The 18,742-nt window shown below is 45.3% G+C and overlaps 2 protein-coding genes across 3 annotated transcripts; both read left to right on the top strand.

The window, feature by feature from the left end:
• Positions 1-678: 678 nt before the first annotated feature.
• On the top strand, positions 679-11,419 carry LOC139565143 (histone acetyltransferase KAT2A-like). Its single transcript, XM_071385254.1, has 18 exons — positions 679-1,008; positions 1,321-1,447; positions 4,486-4,631; positions 4,751-4,840; positions 4,940-5,121; positions 5,305-5,496; positions 5,652-5,758; positions 5,905-6,015; positions 6,214-6,350; positions 6,530-6,738; positions 6,853-6,979; positions 7,151-7,261; positions 7,348-7,491; positions 7,645-7,759; positions 7,853-7,889; positions 8,021-8,084; positions 8,728-8,812; positions 9,061-11,419. The coding sequence occupies exons 1-18, from the start codon at positions 730-732 to the stop codon at positions 9,252-9,254; spliced, it is 2,457 nt and encodes an 818-aa protein (XP_071241355.1). The 5' UTR covers positions 679-729; the 3' UTR covers positions 9,255-11,419.
• Positions 11,420-11,811: 392 nt separating this feature from the next.
• LOC139565145 (ATP-dependent RNA helicase DHX58-like) lies at positions 11,812-18,077 on the top strand. 2 transcript variants are annotated; one of them, XM_071385256.1, is made up of 12 exons: positions 11,812-12,009; positions 12,193-12,378; positions 12,589-12,793; positions 13,128-13,318; positions 13,452-13,565; positions 13,657-13,789; positions 13,948-14,133; positions 14,269-14,519; positions 14,644-14,955; positions 15,189-15,379; positions 15,484-15,574; positions 16,591-18,077. In XM_071385256.1, the coding sequence occupies exons 2-12, from the start codon at positions 12,202-12,204 to the stop codon at positions 16,774-16,776; spliced, it is 2,037 nt and encodes a 678-aa protein (XP_071241357.1). In that variant the 5' UTR covers positions 11,812-12,009; positions 12,193-12,201; the 3' UTR covers positions 16,777-18,077. The 2 variants fall into 2 exon arrangements, with proteins under 2 accessions (XP_071241357.1, XP_071241356.1); XM_071385255.1 differs by having other exon boundaries at positions 11,837-12,009; positions 12,169-12,378.
• The last annotated feature ends 665 nt before the right edge of the window (positions 18,078-18,742 follow it).

The following is an 18,742-nucleotide window of genomic DNA, read 5'->3' as shown; positions in this document are numbered from 1 at the left end:
GTAGATTTTTCACTGTTAGATTTCACCTAACAGCTTTTCGTATCTCTACCGACATGTTGAGCTTATAGTAGTTGTTTCCAGTCATTCCAGCCTTTGTTCTCTAATTCTCTATCTTGCTTATGATCTGCTCAATAGATCCTCATCAGTCTAAGAAGCCAGCTGAGCTCACAGAGTCTCTCTGAAAATCTAACACTGGTCTGACTGAATTCCTCACAATCCTGCTTCCCCCCCGCCTCATCCCATCCCAGTGGATTTAGTTGGCCAAAACCCCTTTGCTCTCTCTGACGTAACAGTAATAGCTGGGACAGATTCTATTTTCCCATACTAATTGTAAACAGCTGTTGCCCCAAAGCTGAAACATTTCATTTCAAAAGCAAAGGGATAAGTACACATTAAGTTATTTCGATTATTTATCCTACATGTTACACAAGAACATCTCACAACAGTCCTCATTGAAGTTAGTGTGCTCTACTGACCTCTACTGGATTGTTCAAATTGGATTTATACTCAATGTTGGTCAATAAATAGTGTACCTAATTCAACAGTGTAATAACGTATTTTTCTATATAAATGCATTTGTATGTTTTATTGCAAACTTTGACTACTCCGGCTACTTTCAATACTTTAGGCAAACTGCAGGGGCAACAGACTACAGTACCCATACTGCTTTTCTTCAAATCAAGGGCGAGGGGAGAGGTGAGCGACCCAAGCAGGGGTGGAGTGGATCCAATGATGTGCAAACGCACCATTGAGTGGAACAAGCAGCAGCGAAGCGTGCGTTTTGATATGTCGGACCCTGCGGCACAGGCCTTGCAACCCCGGCTACAAGCTCAGTCTGGTGGGACTGCTGGGTCTAACGCTGCTGCGGTGGGATCTGGATCGGGGAACAGTGACCCAGTCAGACCAGGTCTTAGCCAACAACAGCGGGCGAGTCAAAAAAAAGCCCAAGTCAGAGCTTTTCCACGGGCGAAAAAGCTCGAGAAACTCGGCGTCTTCTCCGCTTGCAAGGTAGCTAGCTAGCTAACGTTAGCTATATGGCTAGGCTAGTTAGCATAGCCAACTTCATCAAAACAATGACTAGCTAACTAGCCATTTCCCCTACTTGTATAACAGTCTCAACAAACCGAAACAAAACACCATTTGGTTTCTAACATGCAATAATATCCTTCATAAATGTATATGGCGTAGCTAACGTTACTGTCAAGAATATAGTTAGCAACAGCACGGTTAACCAACTTTGCTAGCTAGACAGCCAACTAGCATGAATCTGCTTTATGATGCTAGTGTGGGGCTTCTGATTTACTTTCCTCTTTTCTTTAGGCTAGTGACACATGCAAGTGCAATGGCTGGAAGAACCCACAACCGCCGACTGCCACCCGAAGTATGGATTTACAGCAACAAGCGGCCAGCCTTAGCGAGTCCTGTCGCAGCTGCGGACATGCCCTGGGTAGGCTGCCTTATGACTCAACACTAGTTTGAAAATAGATACGCTTCATGATCACACTGAACCTAATGTCATCAATACACATCATAGATATAGAATCTGTATGCTATTCCATAATAGCAATAATTATAATATGAATTGCACAATGTAGGTTTCAGTCTCATCTCTTGATTGAGTGAGTAAAGTAAAAATACTTAGCTATCCCCCTTTTTAAAGGGGCAATCAGCAGTTGCTACATCCATTTGTGTACTTATAAATTTAATTTAAAAAAATTATTTAACCTTTATTTAACCAGGTAGGCTAGTTGAGAACAAGTTCTCATTTACAACTGAGACCTGGCCAAGATAAAGCAAAGCAGTGCGACACAAACAACAACAGAGTTACACATGGAGTAAACAAACATACAGTCAACACAATAAAAAAAGGTCTATGTACAGCGTGTGCAAATGAGGTAAGATCAGGGAGGTAAGGCAATAAATAGGACACAGTGGTGAAATAATTACAATTTCGAAATTAAACACTGGAGTGATAGATGTGCAGAAGATGAATGTGCAAGTGGAGATACTGCAAAGGAGCAAAAAATATTTTATAAAAATAAAAAAACAGTATGGGGATGAGGTAGTTGGATGGGCTATTTACAGATGGGCTATGTACAGATGCAGTGATCTGTGAGCTGCTCTGACAGCTGGTGCTTAAAGTTAGTGAGGGAGATATGAGTCTCCAGCTTAAGTGAATTTTGCAATTCGTTCCAGTCATTGGCAGCAGAGAACTGGAAGGAAAGGCAGCCAAATGGGGAATTGGCTTTGGGGGTGACCAGTGAAATATACCTGCTGGAGCGCGTGCTATGGGTGGGTGCTGTTATGGTGACCAGTGAGCTGAGATAAGGCGGGGCTTTACCTAGCAAAGACTTCTAGATGACCTGGAGCCAGTGGGTTTGGCGACGAATATGAAGCGAGGGCCAGCCAACGAGAGCATACATGTCGCAGTGGTGGGTAGTATATGGCGCTTTGGTGACAAAACGGATGGCACTGGGATAGACTGCATCCAATTTGCTGAGTAGAGTGTTGGAGGCTATTTTGTAAATGACATGGCTGAAGTCAAGGATCGGCAGGATAGTCAGTTTTACGAGGGTATGTTTGGCAGTATGAGTGAGGATGCTTTGTTGCGAAATTGGAAGCCGATTCTAGATTTAATTTTGGATTGGAGATGCTTAATGTGAGTCTGGAAGGAGAGTTTACGGTCTAACCAGACACCTAGGTATTTGTAGTTGTCCACACAGTCAGAATATAGGGCAGGCAGCGATCGGTTGAAGAGCATGCATTTAGTTTTACTTACATTTAAGAGCAGTTGGAGGCCACGGAAGGAGAGTTGTATGGCATTGAAGCTCGTCTGGAGGTTAGTTAACACAGTGTCCAAAGAAGGGCCAGAAGTATACAGATTGGTGTTGTCTGCGTAGAGGTGGATCAGAGAATCACCAGCAGCAAGAGCGTCATCATTGATGTATACAGAGAAAAGAGTCGGGCCAAGATTTTAACCCTGTGGCACCCCCATGAGACTGCCAGAGGTCCGGACAACAGGCCCTCCGATTTGACACACTGAACTCTGTCTGACAAGTAGTTGGTGAACCAGGCGAGGCAGTCATTTGAGAAACCAAGGCTGTTGAGTCTGCCGATAAAAATGATGAATACAGCTGCACAGTATTGTCTAATATCGATGGCAGTTATGATATCGTTTAGGACCTTGAGCAGGGCTGAGGTGCACCCATGACCAGCTCAGAAACCAGATCGCATAGCGGAGAAGGTACGGTGGGATTCGAAATGGTCGGTGATCTGTTTGTTAACTTGGCTTTCGAAGACCTTAAATCAATGATATGTACCTATTGATTCTTGATGAATATAACTTATAAATTCTTAATGAGCTTAGTTCAACTGTCGTACCCCATCAGAACCCAACATATAAGCTTGTTTGTATTTTATTTAACCTTTATTTAGCTAGGCAAGTCAGTTAAGAACAAATTTTTATTTACGTTGATGGCCTACCAAAAGGCCTGCTGGGATGGGGATTAAAAATAAATCAAATTAAAATAAAGGACAAAACACACATGACAACACAACACTACGTAAAGAGAGACCTAAGACCATAGCATGGCAGCAACACAACATGGCAGCAGCACAAAACGGGGTACAAACATTATTGGGCAAAGACAACAGCACAAAGGGCAAGAAGGTAGAGACAACAATACATCACGCAAAGCAGTCACAACTGTCAGGAAGAGTGTCCGTGATTGAGTCTTTGAATGAAGAGATAAAATTGTCCAGTTTGAGTGTTTGTTGCAGCTCGTTCCAGTCGCTAGCTGCAGCGAACTGAAAAGAGGAGCGACCCAAGGATGTGTGTGCTTTGGGGACCTTTAACAGAATGTAACTGGCAGAACGGTGTTGTATGTGAAGGATGACGGATGCAGTAGATATGTCAGATAGGGGCGAGTGAGGCCTAAGATAGTTTTATAAATAAGCATCAACCAGTGGGTCTTGCGACGGGTATACAGAGATGACTAGTTTGCAGAGGAGTATAGAGTGCAGTGATGTGTCCTATAAGGAGCATTGGTGGCAAATCTGATGGCCAAATGATAAAGAACATCTAGCCGCTCGAGAGCACCTTTACCTGCCGATCTATAAATTACATCTTGCTTGGTTAGGATGGTACACCGAATCAGGGTTAGTTTAGCAGTTGGGGTGAAAGAGGAGCGATTACGATAGAGGACTTCTAGAACTTCAGCCTGCAGCTTTGATATGTGCTGAGAGAAGGACAGTGTACCGTCTAGCCTTACTCCCAAGTACTTGTATGAGGTGAAACAATGTAAATGTAAAGAAACACGGTAGAGCCTAAAAACATGGGTAAAACTATCATTTTAATACCACGGATGGTCAGTCCTTGCATCCGTAGCTCTGGCTATGAATTTGAGAGAAGTTACCTTTGTCATTGTTTCAGCGGCTGATTGACGCTTTAAGATGCTGATCTGTTATTGAACCCCTCCTGTGCAGCGGCCCATGTGTCCCACCTGGAGAACGTGTCCGAGGAGGAGATCAACAGGCTGCTGGGCATGGTGGTGGATGTGGAGAACCTCTTTATGTCTGTGCACAAGGAGGAGGACACGGACACCAAGCAGGTCTACTTCTACCTCTTCAAGGTATGACATCACTTCCCCCTCCGTTCCAACCAGACAGACAAGTGTAGATGGCCATAACCTCTACTTTTCTGGCTTAGCACATCTTGATCCTCTCTCTCTGTTCGTCTCTATCCCCCCAGCTGCTGAGAAAATGCATCTTGCAAATGAGTCAGCCGATAGTGGAGGGATCATTGGGGAGTCCCCCCTTTCAGAAGCCCAACATTGAGCAGGTAGTAACAGTCTCCTTTCCCCTACCTGTTTCTCAAGCTGTTCTTTCCTTCTTCCCCAACAGTAAAGTACTTTTTGTACACGTTTATGTTGTTCCTCAGGGAGTGTTGAACTTCGTTCAGTACAAATTCAGCCACCTGGCACCCAGAGAGAGGCAGACGATGTTTGAGCTCTCCAAGATGTTCCTCCTGTGTCTCAACTACTGGAAGCTGGAGACTCCCACGCAGTTCCGCCAGCGGTCCCAGAAGGATGATGGCACAGCCTACAAAGTGGACTACACCAGGTGTGTGTGTGAGCCATGTGTTGTGGAAAATGTTTTTGTTTTTGTTTTTTTGCAGCCTATTGCATCTTGCTTTTTTGATATTGTTGTATTGCGTCTTGTTTATTTTCTGTTCATGTAAAGGTCTCACTGCATTCTGCTCTTTTTGTGACTCATAACTACTGTAATCTGTGTCTTGTTTCCCAGGTGGCTATGCTACTGCCATGTCCCCCAGAGTAACGACAGCCTGCCGCGCTATGAGACCACCCAGGTGTTTGGCCGCAGTCTGCTCAAGTCAATCTTCACCGTGACGCGTCGCCAGCTCCTGGAGAAGTTCCGAGTGGAGAAGGACAAGCTCCTACCAGAGAAACGCACACTCATCCTCACACACTTTCCCAAGTACGTGGTGTGCAACCAATCCGTAGTAATCCGCTCGGAATCAAAGTTGATACTCCTTGTGGTTTCTCCCTCGAGTTGCAATCGAACCAAGATTCTGGAGTGAGTGAGATGGACGCTGTGTATCTGTGGCTTGTAACAAAGGGTTTGTGTCCCAGGTTTCTGTCTATGCTAGAGGAGGAGATCTATGGGGAAAACTCTCCCATCTGGGAGGCTGACTTCACCATGCCTGCCTCCGAGGGGGGCCAGCTGGGTCACCAGTTAGGTGAGGGACACCTAAGTTCCAACTGAATAAGTGGATCCATAAAGGCACTTATAGGTTGTACAACATGTAATGTATGATTTCCCGCTCTCCATTTTCAATAATTCTGTCTGGTTTCGGTCATTGTCCTGTGTTTCTGATCCTGGCAGTGATCAGCCCTGCTGCAGTGTCGGGCTCGCCCTCCTTCTCGAAGGGCCTGAACAGTGGCTCTTCGCTAGGCAGCCTGGGGCTGGACTCTGGCGTGGCCGAGCCCATAACAGGTCAGTAACTCTGGCAACCCCGCCAAGCTAACTTTTGCTTTGTACTGGGTGTGAAGTAATAGCTGACGTTTTGTTTTTATGTCTTATCTGTCTACGTGGGGAGCTTTTATTTCCCATGCCTCTGTGGGATAGCCTCACACATAAACAGCATCTAAATTAATGGTGGTTATAGTCATGTTTTGTGCTGTTTCTCCTCAGGAGAGAAGAGGAAGCTTCCAGAAGTTCTGACCCTGGAGGACGCTAAAAGGATCAGAGTGATGGGAGACATCCCGATGGAGTTGGTCAACGAGGTGATGATGACCATCACTGACCCGGCTGCCATGTTGGGTCCAGAGGTGAGCGCTTCCCAAGACTGAGACGCATCATTTAATGTCCATTCGCCGGTGCAACGTGGATATTTATGTTGACTGCGGATATGTTTTATCTAGTCTAACATCTAAGTATGGAAACTGGATGTTTGTTAGAATGAATATAATAATTGACTGTGTTGATCATCACTGTCACTCTCTGCTAGACGAGTCTGCTGTCTGCCAATGCTGCTCGTGATGAGACAGCCAGGTTAGAGGAGAGGCGGGGCATCATAGAGTTCCATGTCATAGGGAACTCTCTTTCCCAGAAGTCCAACAAGAAGATTCTGATGTGGCTGGTGGGCTTGCAGAACGTCTTCTCCCACCAGCTGCCTCGCATGCCCAAAGAGTACATCACACGCCTCGTGTTTGACCCGTACGTAGACATTTGAACGGTTTCTCTCACCTGTACCCCGTCTTCAGTGAAGCCTCTTGAAATAAACGTTTTGTGACCCTTTCTCCCTACTCTCTTGGACCGTTCTCCGTCCAGGAAGCACAAGACGCTGGCCCTAATCAAAGATGGCCGTGTCATCGGGGGGATCTGTTTCAGGATGTTCCCCACCCAGGGCTTCACTGAGATCGTCTTCTGTGCTGTCACATCCAACGAGCAAGTCAAGGTATGGACGCACCTCTCATTTACATACAACAGCAACAATACTGAAATCAATTATCTGGGTAAGTTGGACTTAATGGCTTGTTATTGTACTTACGGTATCTGTCAGAGTTTGAATGCATGTTGGACTAAGAGCCCAACATTTCCCCCTGATTGTTTGCCATTGTGGTTTCAGGGCTACGGTACTCACCTGATGAACCACCTAAAAGAGTACCACATCAAGCACAGCATCCTGTACTTCCTCACCTACGCTGATGAGTACGCCATTGGCTACTTCAAGAAGCAGGTATGGTATAGGATGGTAACATGTACCTCCCTCTCTTCCTCACCTCTCCTTTGACCTCTCTCCTCTGGCTCTTTTTGCCATTGCAGGGTTTTTCCAAAGACATCAAAGTGACTAAGAGTCGTTACCTTGGTTACATCAAGGACTACGAGGGGGCTACCCTCATGGAGTGTGAGCTAAATCCCAGAATCCCCTACACAGAGCTCTCTCATATCATCAAGAGGCAGAAAGAGGTGAGAGGACTGTCTGTAGGAAGTCCTCACATTGTGGGGCACACAGGTTGAGGTGAATGTCAGTGGACGGTTATGCATCTCTGTACCTTTCTCCATCTGTTGATGAAACGACAGTGTTAATGTCCATGTCCCTGTGTTTCCATGACTGGTCAGATTATTAAGAAGCTGATTGAGAGGAAGCAGAGCCAGATCAGGAAGGTATACCCAGGACTCACCTGCTTCAAAGAGGGGGTACGGCAGATCCCTGTGGAGAGCATCCCTGGCATCAGTAAGTGGGTGTGGGTCTTTTTAATACCTTGTTCAGGGTATAGACTATTAATGTCTTGTCTGATGTCATGTTTTAATAATTTTTTCTCCCTAGGGGAGACAGGCTGGAAGCCCAGTGCAAAGGAGAAAGTGTAAGCTGAATCTTTGGTCTATCAGGAAATTAAAAAATGATGTGCAGTATTGTCATAAAACAACTGGCAGCCTTTACAGTCACACTCACCTGTCATTGAATTGATATACTATTACCTATCCTGTCTTGTAGGAAAGAGTTGAAAGACCCTGACGTGTTGTACAACATGCTGAAGAATCTCCTGGCCCAGGTCAAGGTAAAACACTGACACGCACCGATACAACCCAGTGTTCAACCTTAGGAGTGGTCAGACAGCGTCTCTGTCCCAAATGGCAACCTATTCCCTATATAATCCCTGATCATAGGCCTCCCGAGTGGCGCAGCGGTCTAAGTTATGTCACTACAGATCCTGGTTCGATTCCAAGCTGTGTCGCAGCCGGCCGCGAACCGGGAGACCCATGAGGTGGCACACAATTGGCCCACCGTCGTCCGGGTTAGGGGAGGGTTTGGCCGGCCCATCGCTCTCTAGCAAGTTGTGTGGCTGGCCGGGCGCAGTGCACGCTGACACGGTCGCCAGGTGTACGGTGTTTCCTCCAACACATTGGTGCGTCTGGCTTCCGGGTTAAGTGGGCATTGTGTCAAAAAGCAATGCAGCTCGACTGGGTCGTGTTTCGGAGGACGCACGGCTCTCGACCTTCACCTCTCCCGAGTCCGTACGGGAGTTGTAGCGATGGGACAAGACTGTAACTACCAATTGGATACCACAAAATTTGAGCGTAAAATGGGGTAAAAAAAAATAGCATCCCTGATCGAAAGTAGTACACTCAGTAGGGAATAGGGGACCATTTGGGATTCAGACTGAAAGTCATAACAACTGTGTGGTTGTGTTCCTCTCCCAGACTCACCCTGATGCCTGGCCCTTCATGGAGCCTGTGAAAAAGACTGAGGCTCCAGACTACTACGAGATCATACGCTTCCCCATTGGTGAGTATATCATCCGCTCATTATTCCCTGGCTTGTTTATATGTCCCAGCCATGACAACTCGTCTACCTCTTTGAACTATCTACCTCTGAACTAATTTTGATATTAAAATAGAGAAAAGCATTCCATGTTTCACCAACTGGATGCGCTTTTAATTGTAAGTCCGTCTGGATATGCCGGTAAACCCGCTGAAGGAATATTTCAACTATAACCTACGTGTCCCCCTCTCCTCTCTTCCTCCTTCCTGTAGATCTGAAGACCATGACGGAGAGGCTGAAGAACAGATACTATGTGACCAAGAAGCTGTTCATAGCAGACCTGCAGCGCGTCATTACCAACTGCCGTGAATACAACCCCCCGGACAGCGAGTACTGCAAGTGTGCCAACACACTAGAGAAGTTCTTCTACTTTAAGCTGAAGGAAGGGGGCTTGATCGAGAAGTGAAGCTCGGGTCACAGGTCACCATGCACAGCGGCCCCACTGCGGAACAGCAGGAAGGAGCGCTCGTGGACACTCACTCACGCACACCCACACACACTGTCTTGTGATGACATAGTCAGGGGGTCATTGCTAGCCATATTCCAACCCCGTTTCCCTCGTCTTTTCTTTTAGGAAGCCTTTATTAATGGCAGTGTGTGTTTATGCATGTTTATATTACTGGTGGTTGACGGGAACTGTGGAGTATAACAAAATTGTGGAGGTAATTGGAATGGCTCTATGGGCGAGTTAAGTTTGTTAATGTGTCGAAATGACTCTCCATCAATCTCTTACTCTCTGTTTGTTTGTTTCCCTCTATCCCTGTCTCACTACCCTCTGTAGTATAGAATCTCTGCGTGTTGCTGTCTCATTCTGGTTTCATTCTTTCCCCAAGTGACTCATAGAAGGAGCTGTAACGTATTCCTGTACCAAAACGACTGGTCCCACAGCAGATCATGTCAAACTCTCCACATAGGTAACGTTCAAATTATAGGATGGCATTTTCACGGAATTGTTTCTCAATCGGATAAAATAATGCCCGCTTAGACATTCACACTCACAGCTCCTCCAGATGGGAGTTGTATTTTTGGTACTGACGTGGAAACGTGAGTAGGGGTGGGACCTACGCCGTTGTTGCCTTCCTGTACTGACATACACTTGAAAAGAGGCCAGTAGACTCGGAGGGTAGAAATACAATGCGCCCCTGAGTTAGAAGACGAGACCTGTTCAGACTCGCATTGTCAAAGTCCGGTTGCAGTCACAGATAATGTCCGCGTTCCAGGCTGACTACATCGCAGACGCCTGCCACACCTCACAAGGCCCGGATAGGTATTTAACAATCATTTAACCACATCATGTAACAGGACACGCTAACCATTGGTTGATACAATGCAACAACTGAAATGTAGTCAGGCTGAAGCGTGACCATAGCCATGATATCCCTGTCTGACATCGCGTTATGTTGGATTTGCCATCATGTGATTGGTCAGTAGCAAAACGTCCAACTTTCCTATACGTTTCATCTTCATGGTTGCCCTCAAATAATTTCCCGACAACTACTGTATGTTGAACTTTTTATTTATTATTTCACCTGAACAGTATAATGAAAATCTACCGCTACATTTGAAGATACTTAGGCCTAATGTTAGTGTAGTCGTCAATACTGTTCTTGTCCCATTCTCTTCTGGGCCAGTATGGCCATGTCACTGATCTCAAACATGGTTGTTTTTCTTGGGGAAACATCAGACATGGCGTAGTAGTGTGTCATTGGTGTTTTAATGGTGTTGTCTGATCTGAGGGTATTCTCTGGAATCCCAGACCAGGGGCAACAGCAGGAGCGTTGTTAATGCGGGAGCCAACCCGTCTGCCTAGGGAGACTACTCCGAGGGTTACTGGCCACCCTTTTGTTTAGGTTTCTGTTCGTCCTAGAAATAACCTGTTTCTGATGGAAGCACAGGATCCAACCACAGTGGTAAACATGACCGTTCGGTTTGTCAGTATTTCGCTGGAAGGCCATAGAGCCCTGTCAATACAGTATGTAGGTGTTGCACAGCACTTACCCTCCCTGCTGGTTCTGTCTCTTCTATGGTGGAAATGCATTGTGTTATTATGATAATGGCTGACAAACACACAAAAAACAAGTGTCCCGGTTTGGTGTTCACTCTATTCTCACAAGCAGTATCGCATGATGGAGAACTATAATCTGCATCAATTTCTGTTCTGTTTTTACTGAGATGGCCACGGCTATTCACACAAACCCACTTCTTGTTCATGGTCGGTGTCTGATTGTCTGCCTCTTCTGATGCCTTTGCTTCTCTGCTATTTTGTCAAACGTTTTGGGGGAAATGACTGGTCTGTGCTGGGCGGTTGAGTATTCCTCTGAGCTGTTGTGTGTGTTTGTACTTGAATCATGACTAGCTTTGAGCAACTAAAGTGATGTCAATGTTTCGTTATTCAGGGTTGTCAGTTATGTATCTCTCAATCTACCTATGTATGCTGCATAAAGATTCTGAAAATACTGTGTGAGCGAAATGTTAAAATATTAAGAATGCTACAGTTTCTTTTAGTTATATGGTTTGAAGAGCTCTTTACTGTAATACCGTTCATGAAAATAAAGTTTTTATAGTAAAATATTTCATTTTTGTTATGTTCCAGTAACCATGCAGTGTTGTTTAGTAGGTGTGACCATAAGGTTTATTCAGGCTGTTTAAATGCCATTCAGACATGCTGTACTTGTGTTTCTCATGGTGTCTTGCAGTTTTGTTTTCCTGATGTCACAGCTGGTAAGAATGGGGCCCATTTAAGGGCTCTCAGTGCTTTGTCGGGCTGAGAGAAATCTGCAACAGACCTGGACTGCAGATAGTTACAGACATACCAGTCCCTCTCTACAATACCGCTAGATTAATGTATATGCAGTTTGGTACATTTCGTAACTGATACGGCTCCTTGCGTGTATTAATATCCCTGCAACTCTTCTAATCTTCCTATAATTCACATCCTTGTGTCACTTATTTTACTTAGACATACTTTGTTGGCCCTCAAGAACTCCCTTGAATGGGACCCCCTCTTCACAAGAGACGGAAGTGCTTTTGGTTTCGTTTTTCTGTTTGGGTGTCAGTGGAGTGGATTTTTATCAGTGAAAACCCCTCTGAACCTGGTCACAACGGACCATGGACATTGTCTGCTGCTGATCCAAAACATAGAGCTGCTTCAGGAACACTTGGTGAGCTGAGTTTGGAATTGGCTTGACTTCATCTATAGCTGACTGCCACAAATGGTAGTCGTTGTGGTACTGTAGGGACGTTTGCAGTGTGTATTGCATTTCAGTTTAAAAATAGCCTTGTGGTGCACTGCCTTTAGTCTGAGTGTTTTTATTTCTAAGGACGAGTTGTGTGTGGACCAATAGACCAGCAGGATGGCAGACTTTGGGCTGTATGAGTACCAGGAGGAGGTGGTTCAGAGGGCTCTCCGGGGGGAGAACGTCATCATCTGGCTGCCCACCGGAGGAGGAAAGACACGGGCTGCTGTGTATGTAGCCAAAAAACATCTGGAGAATAACCCTGGAGCTAAGGTGGCTGTGCTGGTCAACAAGGTAGGTAGGGAGGGGTCACTAGAGCTTTGGGCCTATTTAGCAGATGTTTCAGAGTAACTGGCCCGGTAACTGACCCATCTGTGTAATTGTATCTAGGTAGTCTGACCTTTTTTAGTATAGGTGTGTTAATTCTATACAAAACCAGAAAATAAAGGTTCCAGTCTTCCCGGGGAAACCATAGCTAACTGTTGTTGATGTGATGTTTTCCAGGTTCATTTGGTTGACCAACACTACAACAACGAGTTCAAACCCTACCTGGGTCGGGACTATAGCCTGGTGTCTATCAGTGGGGACTGTGACCAGAAAGACTTCTTTGGCTGCGAGGTCCAGAAATCTGACCTGGTCATCTGTACAGCACAGATACTGGAGAATGCCCTGACCAACCAGGAGGAGGGAAAACATGTCGAGCTCTCACGTGAGTGGCTACTCTGCTGCCTTCCACATATTGAATCATGGTATTGCTGTGAGGTGTGTGTGTGTAGCACACACTACTTGTTACTGATTATTTAGAAGTGAGGTTGTTGGCTCCCATGCTTCAACTGTAGCCCTTGGTATCAATCCCAATTGACAGACACTTCATGATAAAGAGTACCCCTACCTGACACAGTAAAGCCCTGGAACCTAAGCTAACACACCTTAAAGACTGGTCCATACCTTAGGTTTAAACCATATGTTGAAATATTATACAGTAAAACCATTGGATTCCATTGAGTTCACAATACCATTGGGTTCCTTTCTCCCAACCATAGAGTTCACTCTGCTGATCATTGATGAGTGCCACCATACTCATAAGGAGGGTGTCTACAATAAGATCATGGGGCGCTACGTGGCCCAGAAGCTGAAGGGGGAGAGGCGGCTGCCGCAGATCCTGGGCCTCACTGCCTCTCCTGGGACAGGGGGGGCCAAGAGCATCAAAGGAGCTGTGGAGCATGTGCTGCAGGTCAGTTTCTCTCTCTCCGGTGGTCTTTACATGCTATTTATTCAGCCCCAACTTTCATCCTGAGTAAAAAAACGAACAATGTCCCTCATCGAACCCTTTACATTTAGCTCATTTCATTATTTATGGCCTTCAGATTTGTGCCAACCTGGACTCGGTGATTGTGTCGTCCAAAGTGTACGCCCCTGAGCTGAAGAAAAAGGTCCCCAGACCCAGGAAAAGGTTTGACATCGTTGACAGAAGACCTCAGGTGAGTTCAATTCTGTTCTGTAAACATAGAGCCTTTGAACTTGAGCGCTGTGTTGGTTTGAATTCAACAAACTCCTGTTGTTTTGTCTCAGGACCCATTTGGGGATCACCTGAAGTTCATGATGCAGTTTATCCATGACTTCATGGCCTTAGGGCCTGACTTTCCTGTCAGGGAGTTTGGCTCGCAGGAGTACGAGGCAGACGTGGTGATTCTGGAGAAGAAGGGTAAATCATCCTCTTAGTATGAATTAATGCCACGTTATAGAACCTAAGCATAGGAACTATTTTCATGCACCAAATCACACAAGGAACCTTCCTCAGTCAATGCCATAGTTTTGAATACCTTATTAAAACCTATTTTGGATGTGCGTTTCCTGGTGTAGGTGTGACAGACAGGAACAGACTGCTGGCCCAGTGTGCTCTCCACCTGCGTCAGTACAACGACGCCCTGCTCATCAACGACACTGTGCGCATGGTGGATGCCTTTAGGGTCCTTGAGTCCTACTATAGTACCAAGACCTCCACCGCCACGGATGGAACCGACTTCTTCCTGCTTGGACTCTACCAGGGTGAGAACCTGCGTTTCCCTTGGAACAATCTCTCTGACTTTCTCACAAACTGTATGCGTGTGATTCTCTGGAATATTAAGGGTATAGGAAGTTCAACTTCTGAACGTTGATAGTCAGTGTTCTGTTCCTCAACAGAGAACGAGGTGGAGCTGAGGAAACTGGCAGGCGATGCCCAGTTTGAAAACCCTAAGATGGAGAAGCTTCAGAACACCCTGCTGGAGCAGTTTGACCAGGGTGAGCACTCCAGAGGCATCCTGTTCTCCAAGACCCGTAAAAGCACCCACTGCTTGTATGACTGGGTGTCCAACAACCCAGCACTGCAGCGCGCTGGTATCAAGGCAGCCATTCTGACTGGCGCTGGCAATGGTATCAATTACATGACCCAGGTAACTTGACATTAAACACAGTCAGAACTTTTGGAGGTATAGAAAGGTGGGTTGGAAAGTGCCAAGACCTGTGCAATACCAACAACTGACCTCTGTTTGTGTGTTTCTGTGGGTGCGCTTGTAGAATGAGCAGAAGGACACAATCCGCAACTTCCGCCTGGGCTCCCTCAACCTCCTGATTTCCACCAGCGTAGCCGAGGAGGGCCTGGACATCCCAGAATGCAACCTGGTGGTGCGCTATGGGCTGCTGACCAATGAGATCGCACAACAGCAGGCCAGTGGCCGGGCTCGGGCGAGTGACAGCGTTTACTCTGTGGTGGCCCAGGCAGGGGGGCGGGAGGTGCGTCGGGAACTCCTCAATGAATGTCTGGAGGACTTGACTGGCAGGGCCATCGGCGAAGTGCAGAGGATGGAGCCCAGGGACTTCCAAATGAAGGTAAGGCGATTCCTCATGGTGGTGAGGCTGGTATCTCTCTCTATGTTCTACCCCTGCATGTCTCTAATCTCTTTGGAAAAAAGGACAGACCTATACTCACTCACTTTCCTTTTTTCCGGTATATGCCTTTTGAACCCGGCACCCAAATGATTTTTGTTACTGTAAACTTTTGAGTTGCGCACGACTATCAATCGTTTTCACTTGATTTCTTCTCTCTCTGCCTCCCCTATTAGATCACTGATCTCCAGACAGAAGCGTTGTTGTCCAGACAGTTGGCAGAGCAGTTGAAGATCAAGAAGAGGAGTCGTTTCAATGCTGCTACGGTTCAGCTCTCGTGTCGAGACTGTTTTGTGCTCGTGGCCTTCGGCAATGACATTAAAGTCATTGAAAACGCACACCATGTCAACATCAACCCGGACTTTGTGTAAGTTGTGTTTCTCTAATGTCTGTCCTGATACTGTCACAAGACTTATTGGTCCACATTGTAAGGCTAAAAGAGTTAACTTGTGCATGTGTGTTTGTTTTCAGGAGGTACTATAAGACCGGTGGGCAGCCCCCGCCGAAGACTTTTGAGGACTGGGAGCCAGGCCGTGTGATCAGCTGTGCTGCCTGTGGCAAGGTGAGGTTGACTGTTAATCTCTAGCTTTTTGTTTTAGGCCGAGACTGCGGATCCGTGGGCATATATTTTGCCTAGTGGCGTGCCCTGTTGAGGTTGTGGCCACATAAGAGAAAAATGCAGCCATTCGCACAATCATTCTAAAACCTGAGGGGGTGTTTTTTGTCTCACAGTAACGTTATGCTATTACACTGAGTGTACAAAACATTATGAACACCTGCTCCTTCCATGACATCGACTGACCAGGGGAATTCAGGTGAAAGTTACGATGCCTTATTGATGTCACTCATTAAATCCACTTCAATCTGTGCAGATGAAAGGGAGACATGTTAAAGAAGGATTTTTAAGCCTCGAGTGTATGCCATTCAGAGGTGAATGGGAAAAGCAAAAGATTTCAGTGCCTTTGAAAGGGGGTATGGTACTAGGTGCCAGGCGCACTGGTTTGTGTGTGTAAAGAACTGCAACGCTGCTGGGTTTTTCACACACAACAGTTTCCTGTGTGTATCAAGAATGGTCCACCACCCAAAGGACATCCAGCCAACTTCACACAACTGTGGGAAGCATTGGAGTCAACATGGGCCAGCATCCCTGTGGAACGCTTTCGACACCTTGTAGAGTCCATGCCCCGACGAATTGAGGCTGTTCTGAGGGCAAAAGGGGGTGCAACTCAATATTAGGAAGGTGTTCCTAATGTTTTGTACACTGTGTATATTCAGTTCTGTTACGTACAATACTATCATAATGTGATCTTGCGGACATTGATTCAGCTTTGATTTACCTTTGTTAAACGAGCACCATTCCCCAGAGTAGCCTGTTCTATACGATTAGAACAGAGACTGTATGCAGTAAGTACAGAATTCTGCACAACCTTTAACCCCTGGGAAGAAAGGTCCAGTTAAAGTTGGATCAGCAGCCATTCCGTTTATCTTATGGTACTAGGATTATTCTATTGTCTTTTAATATGCTTATATATGGAAATCTACATCAGTATATTTGTTTATGTATTTATATCTGAACAGCAATGGGGAAGGGAAATGGTATATAAGGAGATTGCCCTGCTGCCCATTCTGGCCATCGAGAACTTTGCCATGGAGACTCCGGAGGGAAGAAAATTAGCCAACAAGTGGAAGAAGGTTGAGTTTACAGTGGAGGAGTTTAACTTCAACACGTACTGTCGTGACAAATTCCCTGACATGTTCGATTGATACGCTGTTACACTGGATGAAGGACTAGGACTGGGGTTTTCATGGTGTTTCCACCTCGTACTGTTTTCACCTTTCCACTAATCTTCTCTTCCTTTCTCTGTCTGTCAGTCTGTGTTGCTTAGTCTAGACGACCATTGTGTTACTTATGCATGATCCTGAAGTGTGTCATAGTCCTATTTTTGTGTTTATTTCACCTTTATTTAACCAGGTAGGCTAGTTGAGAACAAGTTGTCATTTACAACTGCGACCTGGCCAAGATAAAGCAGTGCGACACAAACAACAACACAGAGTTACACGTGGAACAAACAAACGGATGGCACTGGGATAGACTATATCCAATTTGCTGAGTAGAGTGTTGGAGGCTATTTTGTAAATGACATCGCCAAAGTCAAGGATCGGTAGGATAGTCAGTTTTACGAGAGTATGTTTGGCAGCATGGGTGAAGGAGGCTTTGTTGCGAAATAGGAAGCCGATTCTAGATTTAATTTAGGATTGAAGATGCTTAATGTGAGTCTGGAAGGAGAGTTTACGGTCTAACCAGACACCTAGGTATTTGTAGTTGTTCACATATTCTAAGTCAGAACCGTCCAGAGTAGTGATGCTGGACGGGCGGGCAGGTGCGGGCAGCAATCGGTTGAAGAGCATGCATTTAGTTTTACAGGGGGAGAGATGCAGTGCCTTGGGTATGGTTGGCCCTGTTAAATCATGTCTTGCCAGGCCTCCACACTGCTATAGGCACACTGCTATTTATTTCCAATGCATGTTACACAATGGTCAGGGTTAGAATTAGCACGTCAGCTTTGTTTATGCCCAAGGTCCTCTCTCCCCTCTTTCCCTCCCTCTCTCTCTCCCGGATTTCTTCTGCTCCATCGCAGCCAAGCACGCAAAAACATATGAACTTAGCACCCTGTTCTAACAGGAACTCAAATGATCTGTTTTTCTATTTTTAGCAAAGTAGTATCAGCATGGTCCATATTTTGTCATGAATGTTATTTACTTTGAATCTGTACTGTCTTTGTTTTAGATTGAACCTGAAACGTATGCCCCTCGCCTGATACTCTTTGATACTTGATACTACTTGATCATGTATGAAAAATATTCAAATTGGGATTTCAATGTATTCCACAGGTATACTATTTTAATGTGTGTTCACAAGGGTGTGCATTTCCTTGCCTAAAATTAATGAAATGATCTACTGTAATTATTTTTTTTAATTCTTGATAAATAATTTGGCATTATTTGTCTGAACATGTCTATATTGAATGTTGTAAATTAAAAATAAAAGAATAATAGATAACTAATAGAAGTATATAGATCTGGCCTTCATTGCTGTCTTCATACTTTTCCACTAGATGGCATTCTTAGCCTTCCAATGTCTACTTCCATACCTGCAGTAGAGGGAGCTCTTGGTTTTAGATTCCCTCCTTCCCTAATCCGTGCCATCATTTAGTTTAGTATGGGGAGAGATATTTAGTTTAGTATGGGGGGAGATATTTAGTTTAGTGTGGGGAGAGATATTTAGTTTAGTGTGGGGAGAGATATTTAGTTTAGTGTGGGGAGAGATATTTAGTTTAGTGTGGGGAGATATTTAGTTTAGTGTGGGGGGAGATATTTAGTTTAGTGTGGGGAGAGATATTTAGTTTAGTATGGGGGGAGATATTTAGTTTAGTGTGGGGAGAGATATTTAGTTTAGTGTGGGGAGAGATATTTAGTTTAGTGTGGGGAGAGATATTTAGTTTAGTGTGGGGAGAGATATTTAGTTTAGTGTGGGGAGAGATATTTAGTTTAGTATGGGGAGAGATATTTAGTTTAGTGTGGGGAGAGATATTTAGTTTAGTGTGGGGAGAGATATTTAGTTTAGTGTGGGGAGAGATATTTCGTTTAGTATGGGGAGAGATATTTAGTTTAGTGTGGGGAGAGATATTTAGTTTAGTATGGGGAGAGATATTTAGTTTAGTGTGGGGAG

This window comes from Salvelinus alpinus, chromosome 36 (genome assembly GCF_045679555.1).
Source record: "Salvelinus alpinus chromosome 36, SLU_Salpinus.1, whole genome shotgun sequence".
In the NCBI taxonomy this organism is placed as follows: Eukaryota; Metazoa; Chordata; class Actinopteri; order Salmoniformes; family Salmonidae; genus Salvelinus; species Salvelinus alpinus.
Note: the sequence above shows the minus strand (reverse complement) of the source record. Positions and strands in the feature narration are given on the sequence as shown.

Coding starts and splice junctions, on each gene's coding strand:
- LOC139565143 (XM_071385254.1), top strand. CDS start 730: ATGATGTGCAAACGCACCATTGAGTGGAACAAGCAGCAGCGAAGCGTG. Junction 7,890..8,020: donor CCCAGTGCAAAGGAGAAAGT/GTAAGCTGAATC, acceptor CCTGTCTTGTAG/GAAAGAGTTGAAAGACCCTG. Junction 8,085..8,727: donor ATCTCCTGGCCCAGGTCAAG/GTAAAACACTGA, acceptor TTCCTCTCCCAG/ACTCACCCTGATGCCTGGCC.
- LOC139565145 (XM_071385256.1), top strand. CDS start 12,202: ATGGCAGACTTTGGGCTGTATGAGTACCAGGAGGAGGTGGTTCAGAGG. Junction 12,794..13,127: donor AAAACATGTCGAGCTCTCAC/GTGAGTGGCTAC, acceptor TCCCAACCATAG/AGTTCACTCTGCTGATCATT. Junction 13,790..13,947: donor GGTGATTCTGGAGAAGAAGG/GTAAATCATCCT, acceptor TTCCTGGTGTAG/GTGTGACAGACAGGAACAGA.